The following is a 15,982-nucleotide window of genomic DNA, read 5'->3' as shown; positions in this document are numbered from 1 at the left end:
GGCTTCATCCCATTGTCTGTCCCTTAACCAGCCATCTCAAACATTCCCACGCGCAGTTACCATACTGGACTTTCTTCTCAATTCCAGAGGTATCATCCCCTTGAGTATCTATCCCACAGGCACCTTGGTTCTACAGGTCCAAACTGAATTAATCATTTTCCTCCATAGTTCTGTATTTCCTCTGCCTGTGTTCAGTTCCCCAAGTTGGATGCCTTCGAGTTATCTAACTACAAAAGCTTCCTCTTCATTTCCCTTCCCCCAGGGCTAATCTAAGACCATGTCTCCAATCTGTCCACTCCTCTCCCATCCCAGTTCCACCATCCTATTTCAAACCACCAAAATCTCTTACTTGGATTACTTAGTGTAACTGCCTCCCAGTGTGTGCTCACATCACAGGGTGATCTTTTTAAAATGGACACCTGATCCTGTCATGCTCTACTTAAAAACTTTATAGTTTCCCATCTCCCTTAGGATAAGTCAAATATGGGAAAGTAGCCAACAAGGCCCTTCAGGACCCAGACCTTTCCTTCTCTGGCCACACGTTTTTCATTTTCCCACCTCCCTGACCCTGTCATTCAAATTCTATGTTCTGGCCGCACAGAACCACTGGCAGTTCCTCAATTATGACTCTCTCCTGCCTCTACATCTCTGCATGTGCTATTTTCTCTGTTTCAAACACTCTTTTCTCCCACTCTTGTCCCCACCCCATTCTGTCAGGGAAGAACTAAGCCTAAACATGACTCCCTCCAGGAGTGATGTTTCCAGACAGATACTCCCAAATCTGGGTACCAGAGCACATATCAAAGCACTTGTCCTGGTCTATTGTGATTGCCTTTAAGAAAGTAAACATAGGGACAGATGATGTGTCATTCAAATTGGTATACCTGGCATCTTTCATAGCACATTCAAAAACCAAATATTTGTTGAATGAGTAAGTGAATCTTAAATGGGGATGTTAGTAATTGAGTGTAATTTCCACAAATGTGCCCTTTTAGCTATAAATTTTATCTTCTCTTTCTTTGTTGTTTTTCCCCTCACTCTTCATTTTCCCCACATGAAGCCTCCCAGCTGGACCATGCCTTCTCAAATCTGTTCCCCTGGTTTTATACTGATTAGATGCCCCTGGTTAAGCACCTGGGCCATATCTGATCCCAAGAATCACAACCTACCCTTAGTGCTCAGGGCCTCAGAAAGTGCTGGTCCCATTGGGCAGCCCAATCATACACCAGCTGCACACTTTCCTTTGTTTTTTTTTTTTTTTTTTGAGGAAGATTAGCCCTGAGCTAAAATCTGCTACCAATCCTCTTTTTGCTGAGGAAGATGGGCCCTGAGCTAACATCCCTGCCCATCTTCCTCTACTTTATATGTGGGACACCTGCCACAGCATGGCTTGCCAAGCAGTGCGTAGGTCTGCACCAGGGATCTGAAATGGCGAACCCCAGGCCTCCCAAGTGGAACATGCGAACGTAACTGCTGCACAACTGGGCTGGCCCCCACACTTTCCTTTTTTTATTTCAAGAGCAGAGGGACACCTGGACACATGATAGGGAACAATAAATACAAATTTGTGAATTCTCAATGAATTTGGTGTAAAAAAGAAAAGAAGCCAACTAAATTTGCACCTGATTTGATGAAAATTCTTTTAATTTAGAGGTGAAGTGGAATATATTCAGATTACCAATTCAACCAGTTAGTTTATCTGCATTGTTAAGGAATGATGTACATCTCATGGAAAATTTTTACAACCCTGATGTTTTATATATTATTGACATTTATTCTAAAGGAAAATCTCTTTCATTTTGAAATTCTATTCTATAAATTTAATACTTTGCAAGTGGGCAAAGGTAAAGAATGTTTATTGAAGCATCTTTTGTAAGATAGCAATCCAAATGTCCATTGATAGGAGACTAGTTAAATAAATTAAGGCACATTAATTAATACAATAAAATACTATGTAGCTACCAAAAAGAATGAAGCAGACTTCTCCATACTAATACCAACAAGTGTCCAGGATATATTCGGAAGTGAGAAAAAAAAACCAGGTTATAAAGCAGAAATGTAAAGGGTGATCACATTTCAATTTTTAAAAATGTTCATTCATACTTAGTGGGAGAAAAGGCCAACATTTATTGAACACTTACTATTACTAGACGCTGTTTTAAATTCTTAACATATATTAACTTTTTTCTCAAAACAGCCCTATGAAATAGGTACTATTATCCCCATTTTATAGATGAAGAAATAGGTGCAGAGGTTAAGTTCTCATCCACGGTTGCTAGCAATTGGCAGTCAGAATTTGTTCTCCAGCAGACTGGTTCCAATGACTAGAATAATATAGAGTAGATTGTTAATGGTTGTTGTATCTTAAGAGATAGGATTAGATGGGACTTTTTTGTTGTTGTTACATATTTCTGTAAGGTTTGACTTTTAAATAAACAATAAATGTTACCTTTTTACCCTAGACAAAAGAAAGACAAAAAGAGGAAAAGTGAAAACTGCTATCCTATTCACTGTCTGGGGATAGATAAGAGAGAAAGTGATTTCAGTTAAGACTAGTGTGGTATCTATCTTAACACTCTCTTTTGCCAGATCTGTTGGCTCATTTATTTTCTCTTCATAGAATATCTCCAGAGGAGTCCCCAGGGATTCAAATAAAAATCTAGAAGTTGGGGTCTCTTAGAGTTTGAAGCTTTATTGACTGCTATGTTCTAAATTTCAGAGAGAAAAAAAAAACTCGACGACATGGTTGAATTTCCATAGTTGGCTGGAGGCAGAGCCTTCACTGTTCCTGTTCAAATCAGTTAGGGCTGGGGCGGGGGTGGGGGTGGCAGGGTGGCGATGAGTGAGGGGCAGGGACAGGCAGCTATGTACTCCATGAGCACTTCTTGTAAGAGTCAAGGCTATGGACAGAATCTGTCACAGATACCTCCATCCACTGAAAGGACACTTGAAAGTGAGTCCCAGCCAGCTGCAAGGCGCTGAATGGTTTTGTGTTGCTAAGACAATGACCAAAGATAAGGCAAAGGTGACCCAGGACCAGACCCCATTCTTCTGACTTTAAGGTGTGCCTGACTCCTGGCCTCTCACATGCAGTCTCCCTAGTTGGACAACAATGTGATGTTTTCTTTCTTTAAAAATTTCTTCCCTGATAAAAATAATACATGATTTTAGAAAATAAAACTCAGTAATAATATCACCACCCAGAGATAACAAGTTTTCTTGTCTTTTTCAGAAAGTTCATATATGGGGCCGGCCTGGTGGCATAGTGGTTAAGTTCACGCACTCTGCTTTGGTGGCCCTGGGTTCATGGGTTCGGATCCCAGGTGCGGATCTATGCACCACTTATCAAGCCATGATGTGGCAGGTGTCCCACATATAAAATGGAGGAAGATGGGCACAGATGTTAGCTCAGAGCCAATCTTCCTCAGCAAAAAGAGGACTGGCAGTGGATGTTGGCTCAGGGCTAATCTTCCTCAAAAAAAAAAAAAGTTCATATATACAGTATGATATATATTTAAAAATTTGGACCATACTATACACATAGTTTTGCCTCTTTGTTTTCCACTTAACATTATATTGTAAACATTTTCTCTGACATATTCTTTGAAAAATAATTTTTAGTGGCAGAATAACTCATACTCTCTCTATTTAACTATTCAGTTATATACTTATTTAACTGTTTAACTTATGTGGCTAAAGGTCTCTTTACCAGATCTGGAGTAAGGTTTCATTTCCACCTTTCCCGTATTAACTGCAGGGAAGACTGCAGGGCACCGCCAGGGGTCAGTACCGAGTCGTCTAGGATGCCTTGATGTAAGAAAATTGGTTACACAAGAATCCATATTAACAAATCCTATCTATTAGATTAGAGGACTATTCACATGAGTAGCCAAGTTCCCTCCCAGAGTAGGCTCCCTTAGTGCAGATTTCTCAGATCAGAAATTATCGGAGTATTTAAATTAATTTATATTCAACATTTACAAAACAGAGCTATTTTATAAACCAAGGTCTATAAATATAAGATGTACTATTAGACCTGTTCTCACCTGCTTGGTATGAGACTGTGCATAAAATACTTGGTCTATTTTATAGGTTTGATATGAAAAACAAATAAATAACATATGAAAGTATCTTATAAATTACGAAACAGCATTTAAACTTTAAGTTGCCCTATTTTAATGAAGTGCTATTCAGATCCTTGGATGAGTTATGTCTTATAAAAACTAAAGAATCTCAGGTAGTATCAGGATTCTGAAATGAGGTATGAGAGCGTACACTTTGGCATGATCATGGATTATTTCATGGATTATTTTCCTTCCCCCAGCCTTTGCTCTCCAGTTTTTGAAGTCATTGTGGAGTTAGTAATCTGTTTTACCTAGAAGCTGAAGTTATCATTTCTACCCAATTTGCTTTTGTTCTTTTCCATCCTCATTTACCTGACTCCTTCAGGAAAATGACTCTGAGCTCAGAACTGCCTTAAACAACTTATAAGTAGGTGAATAACAGGATCAAACAGCTACTCCAGGCCCAACATGTCTGATGGGCTACAGCACCAGTGGTTGGCACTCCTGGTCTCTCTAAAGCCAGGAGCAATTCTTAGGAGCAAAAGGCAGCAAGGACCCTATTTCCCACCTGGCTAGGTTTCTGACTCAGCCCTTCACCCTTCCTTCTGTTCTCCTTTCCTCTCCAGTTCCCAGTGCTCCATCATTTGGCATCAGTGATGAAAAGGAGCTAGAGTTGGCGTTCTAGGGACCAAGCAGCTTTCAAAACTAGCTTGGCACTGCCTTTTCTGAGAGCAGTCCAACCTGCTGACAGGTCCACTCTGACTAATCTCAGAACACACAGGGGCCTGTGCAAAGTAGGGCCTGGGAGTCCCTTATCATTGGCACTTGATTTCCTACTGGGTTAAAGCCTTAAGATCCCTGGCAGAAGCAGGGCACAGAGGCCACATGAAGAGAACAAGGATGCATGTGCAGCAGCTTACATTGCCTTGGGACAGCTCGGGGGAGAGCAGTCCTGTGTCTTCCCTCTGAGGCCCTATGTCCTAGAGCAGGATCTAACACAGGGTACCAATTAAACAGCTTGTGCTCCTGATAAGTGCAGTCTCTGGTACATAGTAGGTGTTCAATAAATATTAGTTGCATGAACGAATGATAGGTTTAGGCCACTAGACCAGCAGTGGAGCAGAGTGCCTGGAGAGCTACATTTCTATGGTCAATCAAAAAACAGTCCTAGGAATGAAGCAGTGGAACTAAGCCTATAGACTTGAAAGGAAGTTAAGAGGGTCCCAACAACTGGACACAAACCCAGGAAAACTCAAGGGTCATACAACAGCAATGCAGCAAACCAGATCAATCACTCTTATTATTTCCGAGCAGTTTCTAGTACATGGGCCCTCCGGGCACCTACCATCCCGGCAAAGGCCAACTTTCTGAGATCAGAGTCTGATCAGCTAGCTGGCTCCACCCCGCATTGAGGAGGGAGTGGGGGCACTCATCCAGGAGGGCTCTGAGACCCCAGCAGGGCTGATAAAGAGGCCCCACGGAGATGTGGTGATTCCCTTGGCCACAGAGCTGCAGTCTTGGTCTTATGCCTCCTAACCTGCTAGGCCCCCCACCTGCTTCAGTCTCAGAGGATGCTACAGAAGCCTGTGCTCCAGAATAGGCTGCCAGTTGCCTTGGAAGGAGCCCGGTTACTCAATGTTGTCATAGACCTGGATCACGTCCTCGTGGTTGCCGAGAGCCTGGATGAGATGAGCAGCCTGCTCCAGGTCGGGGTCAGCCAGTCGCACTTTTGTGTTGGGGATGAACTCTAGCGTACAGGACACAGAACACAAGCCCAGGGAGTCCAGCTTCTTCCTCACTTGATGCAGTGAAGAAGCATCACAAATAAACTAGGGACAAAGGAAAGTCAGGAGGTGAGGAGTCAGAAAATAACAGGACAAAGCTGGAGAGAACTTTGTAAGACCTGAATGGAACTATTATAAGGTATCACTGGGTCTGAGCTCTTCACTGACAGAGAAATAGTTTTCAGCGTTCTGAATCTTTCCCATAGTCCTCAGTAGAGTGAGCCCTATCCATTATTCACTTAATAAGTGTTTGTGCAATATGTGAACTCTTTATGTCACCTGCACCCCAGGTACAGGAAAGAGGAAACTGAGAGGCATGCCTTAATGCATCTATTAGGACCCTCTCAGAAGTCCACCAAACACTAAGGCTTCATACTCACTCTATTTATTTTATTTATTTATTTTTGAGGAGGATTAGCCCTGAGCTAACATCTGCTGCCAATCCTCCTCTTTTTGTTGAGGAAGACTGGCCCTGAGCTAACATCCATGCCTATCTTCCTCTATTTTATGTGGGACGCCTGCTACAGCATGGCTTGACAAGTGGTATGTAGGTCCGCACCTGGGATCCAAACTGGCAAACCCGGGGCCACTGAAGCGGAACGTGTGAACTTAACAGCTGCGCCACCAGGCTGGCCCCCATACTCACTTTAAAAATGTTCTTTTCCTCTTCGTCTTCAGTTTCCTTGACATCCTCAGCTCCTGCTTCGATTGCCAGCTCCAGGGCACGCTCTAGGTTCACAGCTTTCTTCTCTCTGTCCTCCATTCCAACCACAATCACCCCCTTTTTGTCAAAGGAGTGGCGAGCTCCTTCAGCCATCATTCCCCTGATAGGAAAGGAAACAAGTCAGAGTGAATGTCTTTAGACACTCAGCCACCACGAAGCGCTGCATTCTAACACTCTACTTCCCACCCAGCCTCTGGAGTACAGACAGACGTGGAGCAGCTCTTTTCCTGAAGGAGAAGATGCAGCTACTGCTGGGCAAAGGAACAATCCAAACATATCCCCACCCTCTATTTTCTGCCCTGATTGGAGTTTAGAGGATGCAAAGACTTTGCTCATCAGTTCCTGTGCCATTAAGATTCCAGTCCTGGTGGGCTGGCCCAGTGGCACAGTGGTTAAGTTTGTGCACTCTGCTTCAGCAGCCCGGAGTTTGTGGGTTCGGATCCCAGGCGAGGACCTACACACCACTCATCAAGCCATGCTGTGGCGGCATCCCACATATAAAGTAGAAGACTGGCATGGATGTTAGCTCAAGGCAAATATTCCTCAAGCAAAAAGAAGAAGATTAGTAAAAGACGTTAGCTCAGGGACAATCTTCCTCACTAAAAAAAAAAATTCCAGTCCTGGTGGTACATTTTAAGACCTGGACATTATATGGCTGTAGATGGGATGATGGGATGAAGAGGCCTTTCTACACTTGATGAACAAGTCTTTTGGATCCTGCCTAGTACAGAACACATTAAAGAAGAATAAATGATCCCATTTGGATTCTGTTAAATATGAAGTGTGCTTAAAACTTGAAACTCTACCAGGAACAACAGTACTTTCCTTGCAAAGAATTGGAATCTCAAGGGTCCATCCCCTTCTACTCTCTCCAGACACACACCTACCCATTCTTGTTCAGGATATGTTTGATGTCTGAATGGCACTTGGAGCCACTGTTAGATAATGCTTCAATGAGCAGAGAAGAGCCACCAGGGCCTCGACCCTCATACAGCAAATAAACATCCTTGGTTTTCTGCAATAAACAACATGACACATTTTCCCATTTCCCAATTCCCTCCTACATGTCAGCCCAGAACCACAGACACCACAAAGTTGACTCTATTGGATGAGCTCTCTCAGCTAGAGCCTAGGCTTTCAAGTCTTTATTTTTGTCCCCACCCTCTGAGAGGAGGTCCTTGGGACCAACTTTTGAGGTAATTGGAGGTACCACCCCTTCCTTGGAAGGGAGTCTATTTTTCTGGTCCCTGAACAATCAATCAGCCATCTCCCAGTTTTGTTTCCTCCCCTCCTCTGCCCCCTGCTAAATCCCACATCTGTCCCCTAGTCACTCCCACCAAGACTCATCCTCTTATACCCCATCCTGCCTTAAACCCACCTGTGAAGTCTCAATGCTCCTACCCCTGCGCTGCTGAGTACTGCTGTGGGAAATTGCACAGACCTGGGCCCTATCATAAGCGCAACTGACAATAGCGTGGCCACAAAATTTAAACAATCAATCAAAAACTTTAGTGACCAATCTCATCTGGATGTCCCATGTTGCCTCTGCTCATCCCTTGCCCATGCATCCGATCTTCACCACTCTCTCCAAGCCCTGCTGCCTTCCCAGCGACTCTCAACTGATGACTTCTTCCTCTTTTACAAGGGAAATAAAGGACCACCAGGCAGGGGAAAATCCTCATGAAGGCAGTATGTATAATGGAGAGAGCACAGGCTCTGCAGTCTGACTGTCTGGTTTCAAGTCTGTCATGTTCTGTGTGACTTGGTCGCCTAATCTTTCTGTGCCTCAGTTTCCACTTAAGACTGTTTTGAGGATTCAGTGAGATAATGCATACAGAATTCTTACCAAAGTGCTTGGCTTAGAGTAAGCACTCAATAACTATTAGCTTTTAAGATGATTATGACTTCTTCAGATCCTTCCTACTTGCCCCAGAGGAAGTGGTGTCCCCTCACCTGGCTCAAAGGTAATTCCCACACCGGGATCTACATCCCTAGCCGTCCCACCATTACTATCACCCACAGTCTTCCCTTTTCTACTGGCTTTTCTCCTTTAGGGCATATCTGAAAAAGAAAAACAAACCTTTCCTCAATTTAACACCAGGGCTTTCCCCACACTGTGCCTTTTCCTTCTACCCCATCTCCTCACAACTTGACTAAGCAGTCCTAGGCTGTATGGTTCTGTACATTATCTACCCATCCTATTCCTGATTGTGCTCCCAAAACCAATGTCCAAGGACAGAGAGCCACTAGAAGGCTCTGGGTTGAGGATGTCAACCACAATGCTACTCTTCTCTCTGATAATTTAAGGAATGTTTGGTGGCCTTTCAGACATGGACCCTAGAGGGGCTGTGATCAATAACAAGAATGTCAAACTGAGGACACACCTCCATTTTCAGCGATGCCTCAATTGTTGACTTGGGCATGTGTTTGCTGCGACACACCTCCAAGATGCTGGCCAGATTACTGTTGAGCTCAGGGTTGGGGCCTCCTTCTGAGACACACAGAAAAGAGTAAAGACATCTCATTATAGCATGGAATAAAAAGGGATTTCTGCCCCCTCCACCCCACAAGCCAAAAGAGTACCATGTCACCACTTAGCTCTCAGTTAGTTTATCCAGAGTTTGAATGGGATATGAAGGAGAAGTATTTTGGAAAAGTAGTTTCTTTTTTTTTCTTCAAAGATTAGCACCTAACAACTGTGCCAATCTTTTTTTTTGTTTGCTTTTTCTCCCCAAATTCCCCCAATAGATAGTTGTATATTTTCATTGTGGGTCCTTCTAGTTGTGGCATGTGGGATGCTGCCTCAGCATGGCCTGTTAAGTGTGCCATGTCTGGGCCCAGGATCCGAACAGGCGAAACCCTGGGCCCCTGAAGCAGAGTGCGTGAACTTAACACTCGGCCACAGGGCTGGCCCCCTGGAAAAGTAGTTTCTAATTCACTCTGTCTTTAAGGATGGATATCTTTCTGCTAGGTTTCAGCAAACATCACCTTGCATCAGATGAAGAGGGAAGGGATGTAAATAGTACCACATTTTCTGGACTTATTAGTACCCCTTGCTCTGACTCTACTATTTTGTGCATAATTACTGAAATACTCATATGACATCGAAATCATGCTGTCTCTGAAGGTAGGAGCTATATGTCAGTATCCTTGTATTACCAATGCATGGCACATAACAAACACTCAATAGTTTTGGTTGAACTCAACATCAAGAATTTAGAAGAAAAGGAAGCAAAGAGAAATACCAGGCATGAGTTCTAGAGGTAAATAAATATTTACTGAGTGCCTATTATGTGCCAGAAACTACTTCAAGGTGAGCATTATCCTGTTTTACAGAAGGGAACTGAAATTCAGCGAGGTTAAGCCATTTGCTCAAGGTCATACAGTTAGTAAGTTACAGAAACCAAGTTTTCCTGACTCCAAAGTCCATGCTTTTTACAGGGCTTGTCCACTCCTACATATATCTGATATTAAATACAAAAAAGCCTTGTTACAGTGGCTATACAACTGAGAAGAGACATTGTTGCAAACCCACCTTCCAAGAAAATGTATCTCAGGAAACCCTAAGGAAGCAAACTGAGGCCTGGGCAAGTAATAACTTTACTCAATGCCCTGCCACAACCTACGTGCTACCAGAGGGGACTGCAGACAGCTTGATTTGTCTCTTCAGGAGAGATACACACGTGACTTTACTCTTAGGGTCTGTTTCTATGAAGAACCCAGCTACAGACTAGGATGAAGTCACTTTTACCATCTTATCTTCCTAAGAGCAGCTCCGTGACAAGGTGACAGACGGTTGGCGTCTGGAAAGGTGAGTGGGGACACGGGATGTAAGTAGGTGTTTTGAGGGCTTATGAGGTGGGCAACGGTGGGAACTGGGGAAGGAAAACAAAATGAAGAGCCAAGGATCGGAGTAGGCCCTGACCTAGCTCCGGAAGGCAAGCGAGGCCCTGGGCACAGAGACGGCAGGGCCAGGTGATCGTCAGGTTCTTACCTTTAACCGCTAGGCGGATGCTCAAACAGAGCTTGGAGAAGATGCGACTTCTTTCAGTGTCCTTGGGACCCTTGATATGCCGGACTTTGGACCATTTGTTGTGCCCGGCGGGGACCGCCGCGGTGAGGTGCAGCGTCCTACCCTGAGAGGGGCTGCAGCCCGAGGTCTCAGGCCAGGAGGCCAGTGGGGCGCGCGGAAGAGCCGCCCGAGCCCCGGGGACTCGTGCCCGCAAGCAAGGGGCAGCGGCCCTGCTCAAGCTGAGGGCGCCCCAAGCTGCCATCGGCTTCGACCCTGGGCCAAGGTCAGCAAGAGCAGCGAAAGAGCAGCGGCCAAGGTCAGTACGTTGCGTCTACCGCCGAAACAAGCAGTTCTGGAGCCTACGGTCGCTTCCACCCGTTACCAAAGACCCAAAGGCCCCGGCCCTCCCCGGGTAGTCCGAATGTCAACGACCCCGCACCATCTCCGCCGAAGCCGGGAGTGGGTACTCCCGGTAGCGTAGCACACTTCCTTTCCCCGGTCCGTTCCAAAAATACGTCCGCAGCGCCCGAAAACTCCGTTCCGCCGTCGCACGGTACTCGCTCCTCTCCCGCAACTGCGCAGAACCGGGGCCGAGGTGGAGCGATTCCATGCTCAATCCCTCCCGGTTGCGTGGGGAGCTCAGTATTCATTTGCCACAATGTTCTGATAGAGATACATCTGAGTTATGAAACTGATTTTGCCTCCGAATTGCTTCCCAACTCTGAGCAGGTCCAGAATGATAAAAGTTTTATTGTTGCAAAGAAATGTATAATTTAACCGCTGCCCAGAGATGATGTGCCCAATCACAGAGAGAGAGAGAGAGAGAATCAAATTTCCCTCTCCGTTTTCTCTCTGCTTACCCCAAAGAGCAAACCAAGGCCGTTAGGAGGAGAAGATAGAGAAGAAACAAAGTGGCAATTGCTGAAAAACTTCTCAGTGGCTCCCCATGCTGGTGAGACTAAATCCAAAGGATCTGGCGTGTTAGAGGACAGGACTGTGTGAGAATTAAGCCTGTGGCCTCTGGAGTTACACTGGGTGGGTTCAAACCCTGGTTATTACACTTACAAGTGTAACCTTGGGCAAGTTCTTTTATTTTCCTATATTTCAGTTTCCCTATCTGTAGAACGGCCTTGCGGGGATTTAATGGGATAATGGATGCAAATTACATAAGCATAGATTTTATGTTAGTTATTATTATATAGGAACTTCCATAATCTCAGATCTACTCATTTTTCCTGTCTTATGTCCTGACACTACACTCTGGTTGGTGGGAGTTACTCACTGTACTCTGAATACAAATTCTTTATCACCTCTTTGCTTCTCTCTGCTTGGAGGGTTCTTCACTGTCTCGCTCGTAAGATCTTTATCATGTGTCAAGACCCAGCTCAGCTGTCACCTCCTAGGCAAAGACTTCTTACAAGTCCTCCTTTGAATTTTTAGCTGTAACTAATAGTTCACTTATGAATTGTTCCTTTATTATTGTTTATTATCCAAGCTACTTGGGCTTGGCACTCTCCTCCTTGTATTTGGCGGGTTAGAAACCCCAGATTGCTCCTAGTACTTCTCCCAATTCCTGTATTAAGCACAAACGTGTGTCCTTGCTGGTCTGTGTTCTACTTCACTTCACCTGGATTGTTTTTGTTTTTCCTTCCAGATTCAGCTCAGGCATCATTGCCCACCAGAAGAAAACATCTCTAAATTGTCCAGTTAGGCTCAGATGCCCTACTCTGTGTGCTCACATAATCCTTCATGCATGTCTGTTCCGTAGCACTTACCTTTTTTATATCAAAATGTTTGTCTCTGCCATATTAAATTCTTTGAGAGCAGGGCTGTATTCCTGTGCCCAGCACAGTTCATTTTTTTAAATAACTTTATTAACATATAATTCACATATAAGTTACCAATTTAAAGGATGCAATGCTTTTTAGTATATTCACAGATTTGTGCAGCCATCACAATCACCACAGCTGGCAACCACCAGTTTACTTCTGTCTCTATGGGTTTGCCTATTCTTGACATTTCACGTAAATGGAATCATACAATACGTGGTCCTTTATGACTGGCTTTTTTCACTTAGCATAACGTTTTCGGGTTCATTCATATTTAGCATGTATCAGTATTTCATTCCTTTTTATTGCCAAATAATATTCCATTGTATGATTATACCACATTTTATCTATCCATTCATCAGTTGATGGACATTTGAGTTCTTTCTACCTTTTGACTATTATGAATAATACTGTTATGAATTCATGTACAAGTTTTTATGTGGACATGTTTTCATTTCTGAGTATATACCTAGTAGTAGAATGGATTGGTCATATAGTAACTCTATGTTTAAACTTTTGAGGAACTACCAGACTGTTTTCCAAAATGGTTGCATTTTACATTCCCATCAGCAATGTAAAAGGTTTCCATTTTCTCCACATCCTTGCAACACTTATCATCTCTTCTTGACTATAGTTGTTGCCATCCCAGTAGGCATCATGTGGTATGTCATTGTGGTTTTCATTTGTACAGATGGTCCCTGACTTACGATGGTTCAACTTACAGTTTTTCGACTTTATGATGGTGCAAAAGCAATGCACATTCAGTAGAAATGGTACTTTGAAATTTGATCTTTTCCTGGGCTGGCAATATGCAATAGGATATTCTCTTGTGATGCTGGGCAGCGGCAGCAAGCCACAGCTCTCAGTCAGTCACGCAATCACAAGGGTACACTTACAACCATTCTGTACCCATACAACCGTTGTTTTTTTGTTTTGTTTTTTTTTAAAGATTGGCACCTGCACTAACATCTGTCGCCAGTCTTCTTCTTCTTCTTCTTCTGCTTCTCCCCAAAGCCCCCACCCTGGTACATAGTTGTATATTCTAGTTGTGAGTGCCTCTGGTTGTGCTACATAGGATGCCGCCTCAGCATGTCTTGATGAGTGGTGCCATGCCTGCACCCAGGATCTGAACCGGCGAAATCCTGGGCCACTGAAGCTGAGCACACGAACTTAACCACTTGGCCATGGGGCCGGCCCCACAACCATTCTGTTTTTCACTTTCAATACAATATTACATGATAGTCAACACTTTATTATAGAATAGGCTTTGTGTTAGACGATTTTGCCTAAGTGTAGGCTAACATAAGTGTTCTGAGCATGTTTAAGGTAAACTAGGCAAAGCTATGACATTCAGTAGGTTAGGTATATTAAACGCATTTTTGACTTTCAATATTTTCAACTTATGATGCATTTATCAGGATGTAACCCCATTGTAAGTCGAAGATCTGTATTTCTCTAATGACTAACGATGTTGAGCATCTTTTCCTGTGCTTACTAGCCATTCATACATAGTATTGTTTTGTAATTTAAAACTATATTGTACACCTTAAACTAATACAATGTTATATGTCAATTATATCTCAATAAAACTGCAGAAACATAGTTTGGTACTTTGAGTAGTAAAAATAAAATTAATGGAACTTATAATTTCAAATAAGCGTAGAGGCCAAAACAAAGTTTGAGATCGCTCTCATCTAATCAGCCTAAGTCCACCAGGCAAACCTGTAGTCCAAGGAAGGCAGGCTGACTTGCTGCCAACATGGGAGACTGCAAACCAGAGGAATGGGGGGGTTGTCACCAGACAAAGGAAAAGATAGTTCTTACAGAATTATGGGGAAGGGTGGAGCTTAGGTGAAATTTCAGTGAAATAGAGCTTGATAGGCTCAAAGGAACACAGAACTGTATAAGAAGAGGATCAACATCAGCTCTGGACTGCAAAGTGGACCCAGGGTTCAGTTTCCTTGGAAACTACAGAGTTAAGATAAATGTGGAATGTTGTGTGCAGAAACCCCTGCTCTGAAGCTCTACACCTGGGCTGGAAATCAAGGCTCCTTCCCTGTCAAAGTGACTTAGATTCTCCAAGCAAGACTGTAAAGCTACATTCTCACTGATATAATTTCAAACAGCAAACTTTCTGATATCTATGATTTTAGAGAACAAAGTTTCCCAGTGAATTAAAAAAAAAACTGTGGTCACTCAGAGAAGGGAATTGTTATGACATTTTAAGTTGCAGTGTGTGCTTGGGAGAAAAATTGTTTCCTGTTAACTTTGCAGCTGGTTTTATGTGTGTTTGTGATGAATGGCAGGGTGGATTTTTACTTTCTCAGTCTGAGCTAATATTTACTGTCTCATGATAAATTCACAGGGGACTGAACCATCTCTAAAGGCCTTGTTGTCAAGATCATTGAAATCAACAATGAACTGTGGACACTAGAGACTGGCTGAAGGGATCCTTCTGTTAGGTTTGAACAAGTGTTGTCCAGTACTAACAGCTCTCAATGAATGAGATCACACTGGTTATTATTCCAGATACTTTGCTTATTTGACAGTGTGGCAGAGGCATTATGATTTATTTACCATTTATTTCTTTTTCCTAGGCACACGGACTACATTACTTGACCTTCTTGAAGTTAGGTTGGAACCATGTGACTAAATTGGGCAGATATGGGCACAAGTGAGTAAGCCATTTCCAGGCCTATCCTGAAAAACATATTTCCCTCCCTCCAAGGTGACCTTGGAGGCCACATGTTCTAGATGACATGGCTACAAATGGAGGAGGGCTGACCAACCTCCAAAGGACTTCATGTAAGCAAAACACCAAACTTTTTTTGTGTTCAGTCTCTAAGATTTGGGGGTTTGTTACTGCAGTATAACCCAGTCTTATCAAGATGAACACAGTATTACTCTCCAGCTTTCCCCTTAAAAACCAAAGAGCAAGAATCATGTATTTCCCATAAAATATCCCACATCAGAACATATAGAACAGTTCTAACAGAGCCAGCAGGTGCTCTTTTTGCCACATAAAATTTAAACTTCTCTTCACAGACCCACTGCCACCCCCAGCTCTGTCTTCTAACACAATGGCAGGCACTCACTAAGTCCTGGCTCACTGAACCAATCACAATTTGCCTTTCTTCTCTTCCCTTGAAATGGCCCAACATGAGCAAAGAATGAAAATAAAAATAACCGGGGGGAGTATTCATCCAGGACTCACAGCATTTGAGTAGCAGTGGGGATGGGACCTCCTTCTCCATCCTACCACGTAGGGGCACAAGCTTGGGAACTGGCTTGGACTTCAAAATTCTAGAGCCATTAGAGCCTGGTGTCCAAACCCATGGGATCTGGGAGTTATTTCTTCGTCATCCTTCACAGTCAATAGACTACTGAATCCTGATTATCCTGTCTCTTTAGTCTCTTCACTTGTGCCCTGTCTTCTTCTCTGCTGCTGCTTAGTTCAGGCTTTGGTTTTTTTCTCACTTTGACTATTCTAATAGGTGAAGTGACTCCCTGTCTCACCCGCTACTCAGAAGCACTTTCTTCATTGCCTCCTAAAAGGCAATTGTGAGCAT

At 43.5% G+C, this 15,982-nt stretch overlaps 1 protein-coding gene across 3 annotated transcripts; it reads right to left on the bottom strand.

Annotated features, from left to right (window-relative positions):
• Positions 1 to 1,615: 1,615 nt before the first annotated feature.
• Positions 1,616 to 11,112, bottom strand: TACO1 (translational activator of cytochrome c oxidase I). 3 transcript variants are annotated; one of them, XM_070482061.1, is made up of 5 exons: positions 10,567 to 11,086; positions 8,957 to 9,063; positions 7,460 to 7,587; positions 6,495 to 6,672; positions 1,616 to 2,324 (listed from the first exon to the last, which is right to left on the bottom strand). In XM_070482061.1, exons 1-5 carry the CDS (start codon positions 10,844 to 10,846, stop codon positions 2,217 to 2,219), a joined length of 801 nt encoding a protein of 266 aa, XP_070338162.1. In that variant the 5' UTR covers positions 10,847 to 11,086; the 3' UTR covers positions 1,616 to 2,216. The 3 variants fall into 3 exon arrangements, with proteins under 3 accessions (XP_070338162.1, XP_014703429.1, XP_014703430.1); XM_014847943.3 differs by having other exon boundaries at positions 1,754 to 5,893; positions 10,567 to 11,112; XM_014847944.3 differs by having other exon boundaries at positions 1,754 to 5,893; positions 8,957 to 9,060; positions 10,567 to 11,081.
• Positions 11,113 to 15,982: the final 4,870 nt, after the last annotated feature.

The sequence above is a fragment of the Equus asinus genome, chromosome 13 (genome assembly GCF_041296235.1).
Source record: "Equus asinus isolate D_3611 breed Donkey chromosome 13, EquAss-T2T_v2, whole genome shotgun sequence".
NCBI classification, from domain to species: Eukaryota; Metazoa; Chordata; class Mammalia; order Perissodactyla; family Equidae; genus Equus; species Equus asinus.
The sequence above is the reverse complement of the archived record's forward strand: the minus strand, read 5'-3'. Positions and strand labels throughout refer to the sequence as shown.